The 23474-nt window shown below is 34.4% G+C and overlaps 1 protein-coding gene across 4 annotated transcripts; it reads right to left on the bottom strand.

Moving 5' to 3' along the window:
• Positions 1-1125: 1125 nt before the first annotated feature.
• LOC100261742 (fanconi-associated nuclease 1 homolog) lies at positions 1126-19516 on the bottom strand. 4 transcript variants are annotated; one of them, XM_019220207.2, is made up of 15 exons: positions 19266-19514; positions 18933-19089; positions 16772-17283; positions 16579-16683; positions 15194-15458; positions 15046-15108; positions 11511-11585; positions 11291-11406; positions 8446-8522; positions 8262-8349; positions 8035-8175; positions 7732-7958; positions 4748-5021; positions 4364-4597; positions 1126-1964 (listed from the first exon to the last, which is right to left on the bottom strand). In XM_019220207.2, exons 1-15 carry the CDS (start codon positions 19431-19433, stop codon positions 1524-1526), a joined length of 2943 nt encoding a protein of 980 aa, XP_019075752.1. In that variant the 5' UTR covers positions 19434-19514; the 3' UTR covers positions 1126-1523. The 4 variants fall into 4 exon arrangements, with proteins under 4 accessions (XP_019075752.1, XP_010650412.1, XP_002265776.2 ...); XM_010652110.3 differs by having other exon boundaries at positions 11291-11412; positions 19266-19513; XM_002265740.4 differs by having other exon boundaries at positions 8446-8516; positions 11291-11412; positions 19266-19513.
• Between the last annotated feature and the right edge of the window lie 3958 nt (positions 19517-23474).

Below are 23474 nucleotides of genomic sequence, written 5' to 3'. Positions count from 1 at the left end.
TAAAAGATGGTTCTCTTCTTATTTATTTGGATTTGAAAATCCTATTCAAATGAGTGAAATTGAGATCTTACACTGAATTAATTTAAGGGTAGCTTGAACTGATTTTCTAAAGGGTAAAAAGTAAGCTATTTAAGAAAAACAAACACAGCAGATGGGGTAGGAAGGAACAAAAAGTTTATTTTCTACTCTGGGAAAGAGTCCAGGAGTTTGAAAAGGGCGAAGTGGGTGCAGAGAAATCACCTCATCATCATAGCAACCTATGAATTTATATCATCCAATAAATTTGACATTTTCAGGTTTCACTTCACCGAATCAGATTATAAATTTGATATCTACTTTCATATCAATCAATACATCATGTCACAAAAATAAACATTGCCCTTATTTTCCTTTCCCTTTGAAACCAAAAAGTTCACATCAATACATAATGTCACAAAAACAAAATCAAATAATTAGAGAGAGAGAGAGAGAGAGAGAGAGAGAGAGAGAAGAGTGAAGAGTGGCTGCAATGGAAGTGTGTTCCACCATATGCTATCTTGTAAATGGAGGCCAGATTAGCATCATACTCTGAATGATGAATCAAGTTGGCCTCTGAAATATCTTTTCCTTTCCAGCTCCCAGAGACTATGAGCTGTAATCATCACTCTTTGACCATTCACTTTGTTGGGGACTGGGGGTGGCTGTGAGTGCCTTTTCTCGTATCACTTCTACATTATTATAATTGGAGGGGGAGAAATTCGTATATTTTGAACAGAATAAAGAGGACAAAAAAGGGGTCTGGTGGGGTGGACCCCAAACTTGAAGACCACTTGCCCAAAACTCAACCTATTCCCCACCTGGATGCATGATCCAAGTGGAGCCCGTATTAGGAATTTCCAAGTATTTGCAGATTCTGAAAATGAGATAATGACAACAATTCCACTACAAAAGCAGTGAGAAATTGAAACAAACCAAATCCCAAGCTTACTTGCAGGCAGTCTGGAAAACAAACTGGTGGCCAAAGCAGACTCTTTTGGTTCCATTTGAATTACAATTCCAAATATTTGAGATCCAGCCCATGTACCTGCCAGCAGAAGAATGCATGGATAATAACCAAAAAAAAATAAACCATGTTCACAAAATGTCTGGGCTAATTATCCGTACAATGGAGATGTTTTCTTAACAAAGAATATATAATATAACAGTGTTGGAAAAATGTGGTCGAGTCTTCCTTTCGAAGAAAAGTTTCCTCTACAGTAACACATAAGCCCCTTCATGTGGCTCCATACAAATAGTTTACACACCAAATTGGCATCCATTACAACAAGCAGAGCCTCAGAAAGGAATTTGAACTTCCAGGAGGCTGAAGGTGAACATAGTTTACAGCCAAGTGAATTTCTGTCATCTGCTGCTACTTGACCTGGCTTCTTTTTTAAGGTCGACAGCGTGCTGTGATACTGACACACCTCTACGACTTCAGAATATACTCACTGTTCACGATTTCGCAAAGAATTTGCTATGAAGTTTATTTGCAGAACATGACGTCATTTGGATGCAGGGCCCACTTTGCACACCTCTACATTGAAGCCATAGTCCATTAAAAGCAGCAGCCATGCTCGCTGCTGTTCAGAGAGTCGATCTCTGGGGCCTTTGACTTCAACTAGCTTGGCTTCACCTTTGTAATCTTCATGGAAGCGCCATAGCAACAGGTCTGGCATTCCACTGGACCAGCTCCGATAATCTTGAGCCAAATGTCGGCAGATGGAGGCCAAACAAGGGCCCCCAATGCAAGTAACAGCTGCACGAAGCTCAGACAAGGAATGACGATCCCAATTGACTCCTCTGCAAGCTACTCCAACATGCGATTCCCATGAAGTGATGAGGATTTCCTCAGCCATGTCGCTATTAATTTTCTCCAGGTGGGATTCTATGAGACTCTTCCTCATTACATAAAAGTTCTGTGTCTCCAAATCCAGTGGAGCAGTCTGCAAAACAGAACTTTTATTTTCAAACTGTATTGATAAAGGCAAAATAAAGATTAAATGCTCTACAGATGGTAATTAGAAACACAACAATACATATCAAATTAATTGAATTCAAAGAATAAAGAAAAAGGTCCGTACATTTGGAAGGCTAATTCAAGGCCATACATTTAATTTCAGGGGATAAAATGTGCAGCTCCTCAAACAATCCTATGTTCATAAGAAAGTTTCTTATTTTTATTTGCAGTACGCTTCCAAACATTTAGGTTGGAAAAATCGACATTGCTATGACATTCAATTTCTACAGATGGGTTGATTTCTAAGTCAAATTTTCAATGCAAAAAGTACAAATGGAGTTTTAAGAATGGGGAAGAGCCCTTGACCAACAACAGATTCTCAATCACAGTTACTAGAATATGAATATTTTTGAAGCCTAAATCTGTACCCATGACAAGAAGCTTCACATTTTTGAAGCACCCATGTAATATAGATGTTCAGAGACATCCTACCATCCCATCAAGTCTTACAACATCTTAAAATGAAGATGATTGAAGGTGGATTAGAGCAAGATGGCATCTCCAACTCTCAGGGTTATCCTAAAGTTGAGGTCATTGCAGTATATTTGAATCGATCTGCCAAAAGAATGACATTGTTAATTTTTTTAATCCATGTTTCCACTCCGTGCAGTTGTTAGCTCCTTCCCTGGGTTCCATGTCAGCTCTAATTGGAGACATGTCAGTTAATTTGGAAATAAATTGATATGTTGAAGTATTCCAATCACTATGCTGTTGAAAAATAAGTGTTCACGTGTGTGCTCGTGGTTGTGTTTATTATTTGAATATGGAAATCTCTTTCTAAATTATGTCCTATAAAATGATCTTGACCCCTACTCTTCCAAGAAGAGTTTCTAAACCTATATCTTTCCGAGCTTGCACTGCTTCACTGTGCAATAAGTCATGCCTTATATCATTTTGCAGACTATGACCCAAGCAGCTGAAAAGCTGTGCTAAATAGGACCTTCGTCCATGAGTAACTTCTTAGCAAGTAGCTTCTGTCATTATGTTTTTCTTAGACTATTTCCTATCAGGTAACTTGCTGCCTTTTTATCCCTTAAATAGTCATGCATTCAGTTTATATACATATATATATAGCCATACCTTCTCTTTTCAAGACAATAACTGGAGAAAAATGATACCAGCCCTGTTAGTGCTTTCATTTTTCTACATATACTATCTTGTGGTGAGACACTATAAAACCCTAAAATGTGACTTTTTGTCTTGGTCTAGCCAGGGGAAACACCTTAACCTACTGACTGACATAGGACCTTTGAGTACTTCGAAGGTGAAATGACATGAATTACCTTGTGATAGACGCCAAAGCCTACAACTCACTCAAAGCTAGAAGGGGACTGTAAAGTCTAAAGAATTACTATTTAGGGGTATTATAAACTTTTCATCATACTTCATCATGTAGGGACTAGGGATCACAACATGGTGGGAGTAACCTCCATCCTGACCCACCCTGATTATTTAAATTAATTCCCATACTTGTTCCAAAAAAAAAAAAAAGAAAAAAAAAACTTAAATGGGGCAGGTAAGGAAATTTCTCATACCTCCCTTCGCCCTACCCCATTAATTTCTTTTATTTTATTTTTCAAATTTATTAAATAAATGTAATTTCTAAATAAATATAATATATTTTTATAAGAAATAAATTCTTCGTATTTCATGTGTTAAAAAAGGAGAAAAATGAAAAAAATTAAATTAAATTATTTTTTATTCAATCATATATATTTGGGTTGGAGTGGGACAAAGCAATACCTGAATCCACCAAGGGTTTAAAAAATATTTCAAACCTGTCACTAATCCATTTAAGCTTCTCCTAAACCCCCACTATTAGGGGTAGGCAAGTACTTGAAAAAACTCGTCCCATTATCATCCCTAGTAGAGAGTTCGGTAACAAGACCACAAAACCACAAAACCAATTCAACATGATAATCATACACATTATGTAAATTGATTAATGTTTTATTAAAAACAAACTCAAAACCAAAGAATGTTTCTAGTTCTTCTGTAGAATTAGAGATCAGCTTAGATGCTGTTACTAAAAATCAGCTTCCCACAATGACCTTCTCATTGAACCAAGAGTTAGTGTTAAGAAGTTCCATCCTCAGAAAATAATAATGATTTCATTCTGGCAGGTCAATCAAATTCATTTAGTATACAATCAAATGTGCACCCAGGACCTAATTTACATGCATAAAATCATATTCACAATATAGCTACTACTAAGCAACACTGAGCATCAACTTTTTAACAGAAGATTCAGATAACATTTTTTTTTTGATAGGAAGAAGATTCAGATAACGTGAGAACGGCAATAATTATCTAAATAAGCCATACCTGAAACCTGGTGTGGAAGACATTTGGTACATCAGCAAAAATAATATCCCACATCAGAAGGCCAAATATGGTCAACCAAATGCCACTCTCTGTATGAACACCCTGCCAACCACCTCCTTCCCCAGCATAATACTGCAGAGCAAGTTGCTCTACTCCACATTGCTCTCCATCTTCACCATAAAAACGGCTTTTCATCCCAGTTTCACAATTCAAAGGTCTACCTTGAACATGAACCTAACTTAATAGCCAGAAAAGGGGAAAGCACAGTCATTATATAAGACAAAATTCATGTCTGAATATAATTAAACCAATATTTATGATATGCATCAAAGATCATAAAGTTTAAAAAGCATGTTAGCTCGAAAGAATCAATCAAGCAATTACTTCAATGATCTTCCTCTTGATGGCCTCTGAATAGCAAGGAGTTTTCCAGCGCCTTGGTGGTTTTCCCAAGCGAAGAACTCGCCTTTGTAGTGCCATTCTTGAACCAGCACGAACCCATGGATCTAGCAATCCATCTTCAGCAACTGAAAGGCTCTCATTGAGACGTCCTAAATGCTCCAAATCAACTGACAACCTCAAGGTCCAATATCCTCTTCTTCCATCGCAAGTAAAACCATCCAGCAGACGCTTCAGTAAATGTACTGCATCATCGTACCTTAGCACAGCAATTTGATAATTTTAGACCATAAATAACACAGCTAGCTGTACACAATGCAAAGACACATCAGTTTAAGATCTTAGCGTGTCTCAAACTACTGATCAACCACCACCTTCAAATGCTTGTCAGCTTAGACTAGCAAATGAGACTATGTTCACTGGGTACAACAATTTATTTTTTAAAGAGTAAGGCAGAAAAGAATATATTTAATGTATGATTTGGAAGTTATAAGTCTTCAAGCATATTTCAGGTCTACCAGTAAATCACACGCAGCTTTGCTCACAGTCAATTAACATCAAAGAATGAACAACATAATGCATTTTTGATGAATGCAACAAATTGGACTACACCAGAAAAGCAACATTAGCAGCATTGTCAGAAGAAAAAAATTGCAGTTTTGTTTTTTATTTTATTTTTGTACTTTTTTTTTTAATGAAATTGATTTTGTCATTCCAAAAACAAGCATTTCATGGATCAATTAAAAACTGCCTTCCTTGAGCGGGATAGTGGTCCTTCAAAGCTCAATGCATTTTTTTCACTTTTTAAGGAAACTGACAATGTTATAAATAGAGGAAAAGACACCAAAATGAATGAGAAAAGATCCTTGGACGAAAGCACAAAAATAAACAACAATAATTACCATGACATCAATAGACCCAACCAAAGAAACCCATTGCAGAAGCTCCCCTCTAGGACAAGAATTAGCCTCTGAATCCTGATTAGTGATCTAGGTCTCTAATGAGAAGAAACTAAATCATTTGACAACTCCAAAAATGCATCCTATCCACTGATGGTTCTCTAATTCTCTCTCCCTAGCTTGGAAGCCCAAGAGATGACCACTAAATAATCTCCTTCTGGCATAAGGTTTCTTCATACTAGCAAACAAAGTTAACAAATTTGTTTTCATAGCCATCCCAAAAACGATGAATTCAAGAACCATATGTCTCTAAGGTTGCACCTATGCCCATTTGACCTGGTACTAGACAAACACCAGTCACAATCAAGTTTAAGGAACCTCTCAGTCAAGGAACCATTGACATCTAATTTATGCTCTCCACAAGTTTGCTGAATATGTTGCCTTCCAATCCAAAGGAATAATGCTTAAAGGTATGCTAGCAAACTCCTTGGCGATAGAACCTCAAAGAGAAGTTATGATGCGAACTCTTTTCCAAAAATTGTCAATAAGGTTCATCCTACCTTCTTAAAGATTCTGAGTTTTCTCTTCATCCAAATAACCTTCGAAGTAGCTAGCACATACTTAAATCACTTTGCTTTTAGCCAAACTGCTAAAAGTAGACAAACAAAATGGAAGGAACGTCTTTTGGAGGGGCCCAAGAAATATCATAATTGAATAAGTACTCAAAACCTGAAGAGAGTATTTGGAAAATTTTATAAAAAAATCTATCCAACGAGAGTATAAGGGTGCAACAATGGAACTAAGCCATAGTCTTGAACAGGTTCTCCATTCATCTGGCATTTTCTTAGTCTTCATAATCTTGTCGAACCATTTAGTGAACATAATACACACTAACCTTGTTCATAGGATTTTGAAGCTTGGAAAGGGATGCCATTAGATCCTATAGCATCTTTTATCTTTTTAGGAGCTTTTCAGACTTCTGATACCTTTTGTAAAATACCTATAACTTCAACACAATGTAATAAAATCAAGTCAAAAATTGCAATTTTAGTGCAAGGTTTATGAAAGTGATTCTGTCATCTTATTTTAATCTCATCCTCCTTCACTAAATCTCAGATACTTGTGCTTATTATTCAACATGATTCATGCCCTTAGCCTAGGGCTAGCAAGTGCATATTCATCTTGCTCAGTATCCTTTTTAACTAATTTATCTCATGCCCTCACTGATATCTCTTTTTTACCTTGCTTTTCAAATCATTCATGTCTTTCAAGACTTCACCATTGTTACATCTTTCAAACTCTTATAATGGACTCTTTCATGCAGTAATCACTTGCCAAGGACTATTTTCTCCTTTCAAGTTCCATCACTCATTTAATGGACAGATTGTTTTTCTTTCTCTTCCATTGTGTCCCATACATTTATGGTAAAGCTCTAACTTAATGACTTCTCAAACCTAGCATTTCCATTAAGTTTGACGCAACTGTCCACATGCCAAAATCCTACTTTCTTCAAGATGTAGGATAAAGAAACAATTAAACACAAATGCAAATTTTAGTGGAGAAAAAAGGTTTACTTGTACCAATCCATGAGTTTCAACGCATTTCCAGCCCTCTTGAAAAGTTTTAGTATTTCTTTGTGTGCCATGAATCCACAATATTTATCCCACTGTTAGTGATCAACATTGATATGTTGTAAGTGTTAACATGTTTGAAACATAAAACATATTAAAGGTGAAGGTAATGGGAGAAACATACCAAAACAAAAGAAAAAAAAAAAGTCAAACAAAAGATTCACACGAAGATTAGCTTGTACTTTGCAACACAAGCATCCTGAAAGGCAATGGACAGTAAACACTATTTCTCATAGGAAAATGTGCATGAAAGTATTGTAAAACATGATAAACCAATCATTATCAGTTTATCTTATTACCACCATTCATATTATTAAGATGAGATATTTGATAGCATAAGGATCTAATTGATGTTTAAACTAGCCTACAATATAGCAAGCATTGAGTTTAGGATAAAAGTGCTCTCATTCACATTCTCCTAAAATTATAACCTACATACCTGCGCTCACGCTCGAGAAAGGAAATTCCCAACAAGACCACTTTCGAGTATACCCATGATGCTGAAAGGCATGAAAGGAATGTAGCTGCTGATTCAGAAGCTGAAGATTGAGTTGACTTTGAACAGGAAATGAATAGGCGGGAGTTGGATATACTAATGCATCTTAACACCAATCCACTGTTCTTGTCATCAAGAGCTTCATCCATTATTTGTGCAACTTCAATGGCCTGTAAGAAGCAATATCCACATATGATAAAGACAATAAAGAGCACATAGTATTTCTACATAGAAACAAACCAACACCTCTTCATAAGCAAGCAGATCATTCAAGCCTGGGAAGATCTGATCAGAAATTATGCAGTTATAAGTTGGATACTTGACTATTCCCAAATCAACTAGTAGAAATGCTGATAGATCCTGCTCTCCATTAAGGAAGAAGAGCCTCTGCATTAAACAACAAAATTCACACAGTATTTTAGATGTAAATAAAATAAAAATTACATGAAAAGCAGCAGAAGCCATGATATCACCAGAGCACGCCAGACAAGGGACTCGGCTTTACAAGAAATCCGAACACACGTTCCTGTTTTGTTCAAAATTGCTCTTTGTAGGAGTGGGCTGCATGACCAATAGCAGGAAACTAAGAACGAAAGAGACAAAGTAATAAACCAGGACTTGCAATAAATTGAATCTGCACCAGAAAATCATTTATACCATAATCCATCTTCATAAGAAGAAAGAAGTGAGGCAATAAGATCCTGCTTTCTTGTACCATGATGGCAATGCTGAAGCTTTAATAGAACATAAAAATTGTATAGAAGCCTCATCAGATAAAAAGGAAAGAAACAAAAAACCATATTGCCACTTTCAAAGAGCAGACCAAGTTCTTAATAAAAATCAATTGAACTAAAAGAAATGAAATTGCAGCTTAATGTATGAAAAAGGTACATTTCAGCTCATTATAAGTGCTTCTGCAATTCCTTAAAAAGGGGTAAGACAGAACTTTCAGTGAGATGGGCCTGTTTTGCTTATCCTGCACATGAAGGTGGGAAGATTAGGAAAACATGGATGCAGGAAGCTGACAAGCATTGTGGTGGCAACCTAGCCTTGGCAAAACCTAGGTGATGGGTATCAAGATCACTCATTTCAAGTCTATTCTCAATGTAGATGTAGATGTAGAAGATGAGAAGCATTCCTATTTGCAGTCAAATTAGGATTCCTGTGTTCTTTAATTAGGATTTCTATTCATAATCAACTTTTTAATTTAATTATAACTCTTATCACTTTAGCTTAGTATTTCAACTAGGATCAAAATCCTACTTACTTTAGGATTAGTATCTTCAATTACTTATAGTAGAGTTGATTATAACAACGTGGATTATTATTAGTGTTGAGAACTATTCAGAAATTGTGTCTTTTCTCTCTCTCCTTATTCCCCCATAGCCTCTCACCTAATTTCTCCTTTTCTTTTTATCTAATTCCTTTCTTAGTCAATTTCTTTTCTATATAAAAGAAAAAAGCGCTTCTTTTGTCCTACATAACTAGGCCATTGATTGGCTCACTAGGACCCTTGGAGCTTGCATCAAAGGTCACCAGCAAATGATTTCCTGTTTGTTTTCATGGAAAGGGAGAAGTTAAAAATTTATTAACAACAGTCTTGTGATCTCTTTGTAGCTCCGACCATTGATATTGTTGGAACTGAACACAAGCCTAAATGCTAAACTTAAAATGCAAGATTAATTCAGGGGTAATTCTCTATTCCACCAATTTTTTCCAAGCATTAGACATGAAGCAGCTTTTGGATTAGCAAGTTCTCTCACACTCCTGCATATGGTCAAAGATGAATGTCCCAACTAAAGAACTCGAAATTAAGATTTCTCATGGGAATCTTCAACAAAATGCAATGCACTGTTCTATCTGATAAATTAAAAATTAAAAAATTAAAAAATAAAAAAAACCCACAATATAAGTGGCATGACAAAACTAATAAATATTCCCACATACGAAACAACTAATGAAGCATATCTTTGCAACTTAAAACAAGTTATATTATTCCACAAATTCAGAACTGCTATAAGAAAAAACTGTCACCCAAAATTCATGTAGTATGACTTCATTCAGTCAAGACAAAAGAGAAACCCCAACATCCCCAACAAAATTTAAATATATAAAATAGAATGATCACCCAGACTCTAGTAATCTGCTTGACTACAATCATGTTGAAACACAGAGTTCTTTGAACGTTCAATCAGTGCACTAAATGTAAAGAATCATTTCATTAAAGAAATCAAGTTCAGCTTATAAATGGCAGAATTGATGACTGCAAAAACTGAAAACTTTGCTTTCAGAGAAGAATTTTTTTTTTTTTTAAAAAAAAAGGTATAGCATCGATTGTGAATGAAATTTCACTGATGTACATCAACAGTTTCACACAAAGAGGTACCTGATATAGAGGCCAAATGATACCTAGTCAATAGCGAACAATTGGAGAAAGAACTTCCTTAAGTTCATCATCGCACAATGAAAGTTACACGTATCTAAACGTACTTATAGAGCACTAAGAAAATGTTTGGCCCGTATCTGTCCACATAGTAGGTCTTTTACTATGTAGTCACCAGAAGCCATGTCATCATTTTAGGAGCATAAACCAAGGATGCAACCAAATTTAGAAGGAACCACCCATAATGCTCCAAAAAGTACACACAAGCAGATAGTATCTATAGAAAGCATCCCAGGAACACCAATAACTTTGGTTTCTACACCAATAGGAAATCATAGATAGCATAAATAATACGCCACTCTGCTCGTGCAAGCAAAAAAAATGAAAGTTCAAGTTTCTGTAAGGCTTTGGTAAATTAATCCAAAGTCCTTAAATATGCTTCCAAAAATAAAATAAAAAATGATACTACAAGAAAAATGAAAGACGGCCCTCATAAGTAAACTCAGCTAGGCATTATACTAATTATTTGGGGTAAGCTGCATACATTTACTTTCACTTTCAAATTTTATTTGCTCCGGCTGATGATTCTGTGGAGGCTCCTATCCTGACATAACCATTTCTAACCAAACTTAGACAGGATATGCAAGGGAACTTCATATAAGCAAGCAACCTATGAAATGATAAAAAGTGCAAAAGAAGGGAAAAAAACTGCAGCGGCAAAATCAAAATAATAGTATTCAGAAAGAAAAAATAAACAAGACTTTAGCATTCAAGACCTACTAAGCCCTAACCTTGCAGCTGCTAGATTCTATATCTCTACCAATTTCCTTGGAAGTAAATACACAAACTAAGCATAGAAAACTGATCTAGTATAGTAAACCTACATAATGACCCTATAGATTTTCAATAAGTCCATAAAAATATTATCCATAGGAAAACGCACTAAAAGGGAAAATGTTATTAAACATGTTGACAATGAAAAAGTTATATTTCGAAATTTATAATCACTTCATATGTGTTCAACACATTAAGTTGCTCAACACATTACTTTGATGGTAGTCTTCCAAAAATTGTTTTAAACTAGAGAAAATGGTACATTTTTAGAAAAAAAATGCAAACCTTCATGACTGCAGATGAAATTTCACGTAGCTCAGAAACAGTGAGCAAATTCAAAACCTCCTTCATGTCACCATTATCATGTGGCTCAATCATGGACTGAGAGGAACAAATATAACCTGCATCTATATCATGCCAAAAAAGTTTGGCCTTCTAAAGTCAACTAGGAAAAATTGACACAAAAAGGTACTAAAAGAACAACCAAGTAATATAATCAAATTACCAGAAAGTCCCCTGACAGCTTGTTTAGAATCCAATACTTCTGGGTAGGAAATATTACACATCCGAAACCATGGCCCTGATGCAACACAACCAATTTAATAGAACTTCTAATTGTTGATGAGCAGAACTTTAACATTATTATTAAGCTAGTGTTAGCAAATCAATATTAATCCTATTTTTCAAGCATCAAAACATACATAAACGGTGTACTCTATCTTACTTCTCTCTGGAAGATAGTTTCCTTGGATTTTAGTGGCATTCCTGTAAAGCTTGATTCTGCTTGAATTGGAAGAGGTTTGCAAAGGCAGGAAGATTCAGGTTAGAGATTTTGGCAGTATGGCAACCCCCTTCATTGGGAAGACTTGTATTTACTAAGAATTCCCTTGTGGATTCCTATTCAAAGAAGATGATGTTCCTTCCACCTTTTACCAACCTTTTCACCACTACATTAGTTCTTATCAGAGCTGAACAGAGATGGCTGAGCTGAGGCATATGATTAAAGATTTGTCATGGGCTATGCAAAAGCATTGGCAAAGCAGAACTAGCAGATGCCTATTTGGGAATTACAAAAAGGCAATTGTAATCTGAAATGCCACAAAATAGACTTCAGGATGAAAAGCTGGAAAGAGATAGCTCTGTGGATTGGAGTTTTCCTCCAACAAATGATGAATGCCCTAATTTAAGCAGATAAGTTACATTCGTCTTGATCATGAAATTATCAAACGTTTGAATGCTCATTGAGTGTTTGACAAATGCCTTAAGAGTTAGGAAAAACTGTTTAAGAGTTGGTGGTCAAAATTTAATGGTCTAGTAGGAAGCCTAAGTTCACTGAATGCCCAAAGACAAGAAGTTAAACCATGATAAGTTTCTTTGTATATATGATAAATAATTTCAGAATAATGATATTCCTGTAATTCACATGGCCGTAAGCCCTGAATAATTCCATTTCTATAAATATAAAGTGTAGTTCAACAACACTTAGAAGGATTTATAGATAGGAATTAATTTGAAAGTAAAGTACACTGATGTAACTCATTCAGAAAAGCTATACAACAACATAAATCATGATGCTAATTCATACTAAAACAATACTATTCACATGGCCAAGTGAAGGTGAATAACTCACAAATCTATGTTTCAATGTGGGATTCTAGCCTTGGTCAAGGAGGTTGGAATATTAGATTCTCCAGAGATTCTAATGATTGGGAGCTGGATGCTATAGGAGAGTTGTTTCATATGCTGAGAGACTTGAGGATTTCTTTAAAAGAGGACTCAGTGATATGGAAAGGAGGGGGTCATGGTTCTTTTCGGATTAGGGATGCTTATAAGCTGCTGGCAGCCCTAAGTGCCATCACCTTCCCGAAAAAGAGCATTTGGGTGGATAAGGTTCCAACCAAAGTTGCTTTTTTTGCTCGGGAGGCCACGTGGGAGAAGATCCTAACTTTGGATAGGCTCCAAAGACGAGGTTGGCACCTTCCTAATCGTTGTTTTTTGTGTGATTGTGAAGAGGGAAATGTAAATCATATTCTTTTACACTGTATAGTGGTCAGGGTCCTCTGGGAGATCGTTCTTGCCTTGTTTGGGACTCATTAGGTGTTCCCAGAGATAGTCAAAGAGGTGTTACTTAGTTGGAGGAGCCCCTTTGTGGGGAAAAAGAGGAAAAAGATTCGGAATTTCATCCCGTTGTGTATTTTTTGGACAATATGGAAGGAAAGAAATAGATTAGCCTTTAGGGGGGGCTCTTTAGCTATATAGAAGTTGAAAAATTCTTTTGTATGTAATTTGTGGAGTTGGGCTAGGGTGTATATGGGAGAGGAGTCCTCTTCGCTTTTAGGTTTTTTGGAATGGCTTGCCGTTCCTTAAGGGGTGGTGAGGTTTTTGTTCATGTGTTTTTGTTTCTAGGCTACTGTGTATACTACCTGTATGTCTTGTGACTTTCCGCCCTTTAATATATTTGCACTCATTTATCAAAAAAAAAGTGCTAGATTTATCTTAAGAGAGTTAATGCTAATGCATAATAAATGTATTCATGCAGAACAGTGAAGAAAGAAAAGTTTAAAAGAATTGCTTGGAAAGTCATATAGACTCAAGATCTCTTCTAACCTTGAGAGTTTGAAGCAAGAGCATCCAAGGGACTTGCCAAGGCCAACCAAGCCAAAAAATCAACTTAGCTTTGATTTTCTTCTACTTTAGCTTTATAGAAAGCCATTGACTCATTAACAACCATCTTTTTGAGTGGGCGTGCAAGAGTCAAGTTGAATGGGTGGCTAGCACCGTAAGGCATTAGTTATATATCATTCAACAAGATTATTATTTTTTCATTCAATAAGATTATTATTTTTATTTTTAGATATCTCATGTGGATCAGGAAGATGGTGCTTTTTTTGCCTTTCTCCCACGAGTGAAAGGGTCTCTATCACCCCAAATCTCAGACAATGAGGGGACTTCCCATATTAATTCAGATGGACACGAGAATATGGATGGATCATTTTGCCTCATCCTGTTTAGAATATTGTTACAGGCAGTGAAGAATACTGAGCTCTATGGGATAGAAAAAGGGATTCGATTTACCTAAATGGGGAGAAAAGGAGATCAGGCTTACCTTGGTACCAATGAAACAAGTGTGATCAATTGAGTGTGTTTTCTGTGGGGAAAAGGAATAAACTGAAGGGTGTAGGCCAGGCCCAGAAAAGATCAGTCAACAGAGCTAGAGATCAGCTCTATGGTTAAAGGATAGACCTCAATACAAAAGCAGGCCAAAAGGGAGAGATGGGTAGTAATAAGTCACAATGGCCAAGGTTAACTGTTCCAAGGATAGAGTGTAGGGAGAGGAAGATCAAACTTTTCTAGATGTGAGTAACAACCTACCAAAGATTTTGGAATCTAGCTTTATTTTTTAGTTGAGCAAAAGGAAGATCAACTCAGTTTGAGCAATAATCTTCCAATTAATCTCAGCAGGGCCACGCTCCACCAGTTCTTTGGCAAAATCATTCTCCTTTCCCCACAAAGGGAACACCCATGAGAGGTGGAGGGGGCTTCTCCTATGTTCCTAAGTAAAGGATTAGTCTGTTCCTGGTAGCTTCAGTATCCCAGGTAGTTGTCTTACAAATCAGAATACAGTAATTGAAGTGGTCATCAACAGTATAGAGTCCCTAAAACACATTAACCTTTTTAAAAAAAAATAAAAAAATCAATCATTGATTTTATACCATGGCATTGCAACTATCAGTATAAATCATCTCAGAGCAAGTAAATGTTTTTAAAAAATTCAAGGTTCTTAGCTAGCAAGCATGAAGTAACTAAATGGCTAAATATCTAGTAGTGCATCCCGACATTACACCAGGCAAATGCAATAGAAGCCAATACCCTAACAGGTTCAGTTACTACTATCTTCCTTGTACAGGAATAACACTCTCAATTCTAAATTGGTAGGAAACGGGAAGTAATAGTGGAATACAGTCAAAAGAAAGGTAACTAGACCATCTAAGCACATAAAAAGACAAAACCCGATCTGGCAATTGAAAGGGAAAAATCACCTTTTCTTGTATATAATCGAACAAAAATTCTCTGACAGTCATCTGAGAGTGAAGTGAAAGATCCTGCCAAATAATAACAAGGATGACATCATTATAACCTGTCAAAAGGATTAAAAGTAGAACTATGGACAAGTAGTGGAATTGGTACCCAGGAAGATTTTCTCGTCATCTGTGAAGAGGTGTGGATTACTTGCTAAAACCTCCTGAATTAAAAAACAAAAGTTCCGCTGATATTTTGCAATGCTGGGTGGACAAGTTTTTGCAGACTCAACAGTCTGAAGAACACGTTTCCATAAGAATCTGAAAGCCTCTAGATCATCAAATTCTTTTTCACCACATGGTATCATTATTTGGTTCACAATCTGGATCGGAACAACATCAAGAGAATGTTTTGGAACAGAAGTAACACATCCCTGCAACACAATCTCAAGTATAAGACAATGTGAGATAAAATTTAACAATTCAAAGGTTTTTGACTCTTCATCATCATTTAATTATATTTTTTGTTAGAGCAAGATATATATTGTGGGTCTAAATTTTAACAGCTTGAGTTTGTAGTAAAGTTGGTAATTTGACTTGGTATCAAGATCTGGCTAACTGCAGGCCAGGTGCAAGCTATTTATCTTTCTAATTATAAGTGGTAAATCATCTATTTGTCCATGATCACAAATTTGTGATTTTGCAGAACATCATTAATCAATCTAACAATGGTCACTCACTGTTAGAGGCCTTAACGGCATGAATAGGCATTTCTTCAATCTAACAATGGTCACTTGCTGTTAGTGATGTCCACTGCTTGTATATGCAATTCTTTGAATGAAGCCTCTATCAAACAATGTATTTGCAAACATTTTTTTGGTATTTCATGGACTATTAGAAGAGTGTTTTTCTTCATAGATCAAATTAGTTTGAAATTAATGGTAAAAAATATTCTGCAGCAAGATAAATAAATAAATAAAAACAAAAAATAAACAAGGAACTTTTAGCAAAACACCACAAATCCAGCAAAAACAAAATAAAAAAAAAATTATGCAAGAATAAGTGAAAAAGATCCACAAGCTTATTTTCTTTAACCTTTTTGTGAGAATATTCATAAAATTTTGGTTCTAAGCTTCAACTTCTCTCTCAGTTAGAAATGATATATAAATTAACAAAATATCTAAGATGCTGCTTCAAATGGATCAGACATGGAAAAATACACTCCTGTTAGCATGCGAGTGTACAGAGAGTAAGCATATGGATCTGAGAGCAACCAAAGAAAATTAAGATGATATGACAAATGGAAATTCAAATAAAAAGGAACAATCTTCTTGGTATAATTTGTTTCAGAAAAAGACCATGCAAGCATATGTTTTTTTTTTTTTTTTTTTCGCATGAATGAGCAACTACACCATCCACCTTCAGATGCCCACTCATACCCATACAGGGAAATCATTAAGAAAGAAATACATGCATATAGAAACATAAGCCAGCAATCAAAAGCACATAGAAGTTCAGCAAGTTCAATTCCTTCCATTTAAAAAGCTACAATACCTCAAAGTTCATGCAGTATTTCTCAATCAAGGGAGAGAGGTATTGAGCTAACTCTCGAGGAAGAAAACCAAGCACTTTACTGCATCCTGAAGCTGTAGAAAGGACCTGACTCAAGAGGACCACGCAATCCCTTTAAAAGTGAGTGGAGTGAAAAGTAAAATTCAAAGTAAACAAAAGAAAATAGGAGACAAACCTTAATAGCATTGGGGTCCTTAACATTATCAGGGTCTCTCAGAAGAGAGATGCTAGCCCCAATATTTAACTCCTCTTCATCACTAAACTTGCGACCAACAATAAAAGTTTCAAGAGTCACCCCAGATAGGTTGTCCATAGCTACAGTTATATCATGTTTAGGCATCTCATCTTTAGGGAGCAATGAAGGGGAATTGGAACTGGTATCATAGCTGGTCGTATCATCATTGATTAAATTTTCGGCTGAACTATCTATGTAATTACGCATGACAGAATCTAAGTGAATGTCCAATTTGAATTGTTTATTATCATTTTCCTCAAATGCACCCAAATAGGAAAATTTAGGAGTGGTACTCCGTACAAGATTGTTATCAGGAGCCTTCAGAACCCCACTGTTCTCCAAGTGTTTTGATTCACCGGAGTCAAGTTTATCCATTGATCTTGAGCAGAAGTTTAATTGAAGAAGAGTGCGTTGGGTCAACTTCCGCTTGGTTCCTCTAGCTAGACATGCATCTGGAAGCCATCAAGCAAAACCATAAGCATCTAACTAGCCCATGATAAAAAATAAAAAAAAACAAAAGTTTTGTTTTGAGGCGAAACAAAGTGTAAGCCTTAACTTAAACAAAAATAAATAAATAAATAACAATGAAAAAGAAAAAAATCCCAAAAAATCAGAAAAATACTAAGAAAATCACATAAAAAATTGAATAAGAAGAAAACCATACAATTCATGACGATCAAATTAATTATTTGTCTTGTTTATAGTTTCTAATTCAGTTCATCTTTCTCTATTCTACAATCCAACTTTTCTCATGGCTTCATCAAATAATCTTTAGCACTAGTGTCACCATCAATAGTAGAATCCTTTAAGGCGTCACATCCAATTGGTCTATTAATCCACCAATTGATGTAATATTTTTGCCTTTATTTATCAATAATAACATAATGACTATATATGAGCTCGGCCACGGTAAATCCTTTGTTAAAAGGTTTAACTCTAGTCTTGGACCCAAAACAAAACTTATTAAATCTATACCAAAACCCCACAAAAGCACAACTCGTTAAAACCATCAAATATTGAGATTTAAACTTCTTATAAATCATTTACAAAAATCCCATAAAGACTCTAAACCTATTAAAAGCCTTTGAATATTTGATGCTTAAGCCTCAATAGCCTCAAAGCTATAAGCCTCAACATGATGAGGCATAAGCCTCAATTACCCTTTATTGAGGTTGCATCCTCAAGGCTAATTTGCATAGCCTCACCCTAGGAAGAGAAAACACTGGATGGAAGCAGAAAGAGGGCTAATTTGTGTTTGGGTGTTTACAGAAGCTTAAGTTGAGAAGAGAAGAAAAATATAAAAAAAATTCTATTAAGAAAAAAAATCACTTTTTCCTTAAAGAGAAATCTGTCTTAAAAAAATCTTTGAGTTAAAAAAAAATACTTTTAATAGGCCATATACAAATATAAACTCTTGTATTTTTATTTTTAAAAATAAAAACTCCAATAAAAAATACAAACTCTTATATAAAAAGAAAAAAGTTACCTTGTATTCTTAGAAACTCTACTCAAAATTTTAAAATTTTGAGAAGTGAAAAGTTTTTACTTAGATTTAAAAAAATTTTAAAAGTGTTTTCAAGTATACAAGATATCTACCCACTTTTGTATAAGAATTCCAATTTACATAAGACTTTCTATTTTTTTGAAGTCAAAAATAAAAAATGTAACCAAACAGGCACTAAGTTGCTTGGTTTCTGCATAAAAGATTGGTATCTTTCCTTATATACATTTCTACAATTTAGTTAACTTGAAAGTATAAATTCACTGAATAGGCAAAACAAAATAAAGAAAGGCTTATGGGCATAGCAACAAGGCTAAATATGCCTTCTCACAAGCTGGTGAGGCTTCTGGAAAATATAACAAAGCCTTCAAGTAAGACACATTGTCTAGTATTGAACAAAGTTAGAAGAGCATCCGCTTCCTCATGTTCCAAATAACAAATAAATCTAACATTTAGAATTATAATTTCATCTCTGCCCCCATCTTTTCTCAGCAACCAAAGTGATCAATTCAGTTAATATAATCCATCATTTCCATTGAAAACGTAGCCAAATGAGAATCAAGTATACTATGCAAAACAAATCAATAAACAAATAAATACCTAGATGAGAATTTATCATGTAATCTTCACCGCGAATAGTGCTTCCACAAACAGGGCAAGGAACCCAATCAACCTTAGACGACGTCGTTTCACCCGAAACGCCCGCTGTTCGCTCCAACATTCCGCCATTTTCATCTCCGCTGAGAGACAAGGTACTCTGGCCATAAGCAAGCAAACAAAACCTCCAAGAATCAGTAAACAATTCAAAATTGCCCCGTATGGTTGCGGAGAAATAGGTCGAAGAAATGCAAAGTTTTTATTCCAGTGAGCTTCCGAGATTTTCCCGGGAACCAAGCAAGGGAAACAAGGAAAATGAGATGGAGATGAAAGAACCTCGATTGGAGCTGAGAGAAGAGATTGACGGTTGGGGAGGAACCTCCTCCGTTTCCCGATCAATCGGATCAAGCTCTCTCGTCCGGTCAACATGGTTGACGGCGATGATGAGCTTTGACGGTCAGGATCTGCCCTAATTTCTGCTTTCGTCCTCATCAATGTTATCATATATATGGATTTTTTGAATAAGAAATGGAAATGATGAAATCAGATATGCCGTCCCGCCAAGACGAGGAGGCATCGGGCGTGGGAGGGCCCTATCCCTATGATAGGGCTTGGCCACTTATGAGGCTCCACGTCATCTCACTTCAAGTTATAATCATTAGGGTTATTTGGCTAAATGGGTTGAATTAGAACTAACCCATCCCTCAAAAAACATCAAAAAATTGACCTTATGACAAAAATGTCCCTTTTGTTTTATTTCCCCCTACACTTATTTTGTTTCATTCTCTCTTTTAGGTGTTCTTCTCTCTCCTCCACGAGTCCTAGGTAATTTCTCATCTATCATTCCCAACCCTAAAAGACTTCTCACTTCTCATCCCTTCTTTCATTTTCAAATCCTAAAAAGCTTCTTATTCTCTTTTTGTGAAGTTGTCTCCTATTTTATCTCCAAGTAGGAAGCAAAAAATGAGTTTATTGAAGAGTGATAAGTCGAAGAGGTTTAAAATGCTAGCCAAAAAGCAAAAATCTTAATTGCGAATGAAAAAGAAAAGTAAAGTTACGAGAAAAAATCTCAATTGGCAACGGAAGAGAAAAGTGAATCCACAAAGTCAGTGAGTGGCCTTTACATTTTATAAAATTTGAAATTTTTAATAATGTTATATAGAATAATGTTAGAGTAGGATTAAGTTGGTTACTTAATGTTTTTTAAAAATTTGGGGATTATTGAAGTGTATTCAAAATAATGAAGTATATATTTATAATTTTTTTTAGTTCTCCATTATTGTCAGTTATGTATTTGGAGTGAATAAAAAAATATACAACAATCTCATGCAATAACATGTGATTAAGGACATGATGTTTTCAAATAATTTATGAAACTTTAGGGATTTTTTTTTTTAGGGATATTATGCAATGGTGTTTGAGTAGGGTTAGGTTTGTTACTCAATGTTTTTACAAATTTGGGAACTCATGAAGTGTGTTGAAAATAATAAATAGCATATTACTATTTTTTTGTTTTTTTTTATATTATTATCAATCTTGTATTTAGAGTGAATTAGATATATTCAATGTAATGATATTTGATTAGGGTTAAGTTTCTAGAAAATTTATGAAAATTTTAGGATCTTTTGTATTTTTAGGGATATTATGCAATAGTGTTTGAGTGAGGTTAAGTTTGTTATTTGATGCTTTTAAAATTTTGGGAGCTATTGAAGAATATTCAAAATAATAAATTATATATTTATAAATTTGTTTAGTTCTCTATTATTGTTAGTTATATATTTGGAGTGAATAAAACATATAACAATTCCATGCAATGGTATATGATTAAGGATAAGTTTTTAGAGAATTTATGAAATTTTAGTGATTTTTTGACTTTTTAGGGATGTTATGCAATAGTGTTTGAGTAGCATCAGGTTTGTTACTTGATGTTTTTAAAATTTTGGGAACTATTAGGGTATGTTCAAAATAATAAATTGTTATTAGGTTAATATGTTGTTGTACAACATTTACAAATTTGTATTAAATGTTTAGTAGCTTCATTTTGTTTGATTTATATACTACTACTACTACCTTGACATGTTTTATAGTTAAAATAGTTGAAGAAAAGCAGTTCCTAACAAAGGCTACATGTTTTTCGCACCTTACTATAATCGGAAATATATATAATAAAAAAAAAACAGCAATTAGAGATGCTCAAGAATCCTTGCTTTTGGCATTTTTTGGTTATGTCATAACTTAAATTTTCAGCTCAAGTTGTGCACCACATGATATTATGTCAGTCTTACAAATAAGGATGACGAAATGTGGGTTTTAATAAAGTTAAAGGGATTAAGATTTAATCAAGATGAGTTTGGATTTTCATTAATGGTTTAAGTTTTGGTCCCATGCCTCAACTTGGTCAAGAAGTAAAAGAAAAAGCTTAAAAATCTTAAAGATGAAGACATGGTCAAGTAAGTTTTATTGTACTTTCTTGAGCATGTTCTACTTGGGAAAAAAGGAAAAAAAATTAATAAACATGTAATAAGTTAGTCTAGTTGATAGTTTGGAAGTTTTTAATAAATATTAATGAGGTAGGATTTGTTATAAAAGAACTCTTTTTGGGTTGCAACGGGCCTTAGAGAATCGAGGGTTAAAATTGCAAGGTAAGAAGCAACATAAAGGAAATATACCACAATAAGCATATAGTCTAGTTTGGATTTCCATATGTTTTCCAAGTTTAGGCATATTAGGCTTATTTAATTATCGAAATGAAATATGTTAATCATGTTGCTAATAGTTGCCCAATGATATTAAACTTGAGTACTACTTCCACACCAAGGTTCATTGAGCCCTAATGAATTTTTTGGACTCCAATATGATTTGATGGTGTTGTTATATATGTACTTATTATCTAGTAAGTAAATGTTTTTATTATCTTTGTTTTTACTTATTATTATATTGACATAAAATCAAATAATATAATTAATGTTTTTTTGTATATATTGTCTAACATATTGATATCACTTTTTACTTTTTCCGTAAGTAGCTAATAAAAAAGCTACATGCATTTTCTCAAAATTTTACCACCACCAACATCATGTTTTGGGTATTTAAAATTTTTTCATACTGTTAGTTTTCATATTATTAGATAATTATGCTATTTTAACAATTCTTTTTTGCCTCTTCTTATATGACAAATGTTAAAGCAAGGTGGGAGAAATATGCCAAAAAATAAAATTAATTTCATATGCAAGGAAATAATGTTCTTATTGACTATGCTAATGAGCTTTTATCCAATTCTTTCCATGAAATAGTTTGAGGAGTACATCGTCTATGTCCCTATTAATGTTTAAAGTATGTGTTGGGTATTGAGAGTAGTTCACCTTACTCAAAATAGAATATTTGTGTCGACTCATTGATAGGCATTAATAGTGATGATCAATTGAAAGGCGCTATCATACCTTTAGCTAGATTATTACTGCATATATTGCATAGCGTATTATGGAGAGAATGGTGATCCTAAGGGTGACCAACAATGAGACATTGAACAATTGCACGATGTTCCTCAACAAAAATGAGTAAACAAATATCTAAACATTCATCTTATGATTTTACCTTTATGCCTTATACAATAAATTTCTTATAATGATCTTAAATTTGATTATTTGTGTTTCATGCAGTGGAGATTAGTGGAATGTTCTAAATAAAATATGCAGAATACTTTATGCATAATCATCCATCAGGTCACTAACCGATGCCCCATATGGATTGGTTTCAAGAGAAAATGACAACTGAATTGTTCTACTTCAAAAATTTGTCTATGTAGTGGGTTCACATGTTGTTGAGGGTTAATTGTTAGTTTGGATGAATTTTATTTCGTGCTTAAAGTTATTTTTTTTAATGTAGTTTGCTATGTTAAAAGCATATTTTGAATTGACGTGAACATTTTAATTATAATATGATACATTTTTTTATTAACACTTTATGTACTGTTGAGAGATATATAACCAAAAGCTAGGTGAATAATTTGATTTACAGAACTTAATTCAATAGTTTTTTACAAATAAATCTTAACTATAAGTCCAAGCGAAATTTTAGACCTCAAAACTTAACTATAGTTAAGTTTAAGTGAACATCTTGATTTTGAGAAAAGAGCTTAATGAGGTAATTTTTTGAAAATGAAAATCATAAGGAAGTCAAAGTAAAGGTTTTAATTCACAATTTAATATAGGTAAAGTTATCACAATCAAATACAGGTAAAGATTTTTAAGTGACCATTTAACCATATAGGTAAACATTCTAATTTTAGAAAACTTACCTAATAATTATTTACAAATGAAACTTAACCAACTAAAGTGTAAGCTCTTTTTAAATGAAAACCAATCATAGGTTAGTTAAATGTCACATGAACATTTTGATTGACAACTTAAATGAAGTTTAAGTACTTATTTAATGCAACTTAACCATAGTTAAGTTTGGATGAAATTATGACAGTGTATTTAACCCTAGTTAAGTTATTTGTTAATGTAACTCAACTATAGTTAAGTTTAAGTGAAAATTGTGATT

This window comes from Vitis vinifera, chromosome 5 (genome assembly GCF_030704535.1).
Source record: "Vitis vinifera cultivar Pinot Noir 40024 chromosome 5, ASM3070453v1".
NCBI lineage: Eukaryota > Viridiplantae > Streptophyta > Magnoliopsida > Vitales > Vitaceae > Vitis > Vitis vinifera.
This window is presented reverse-complemented; position numbering and strand designations above follow the sequence as displayed.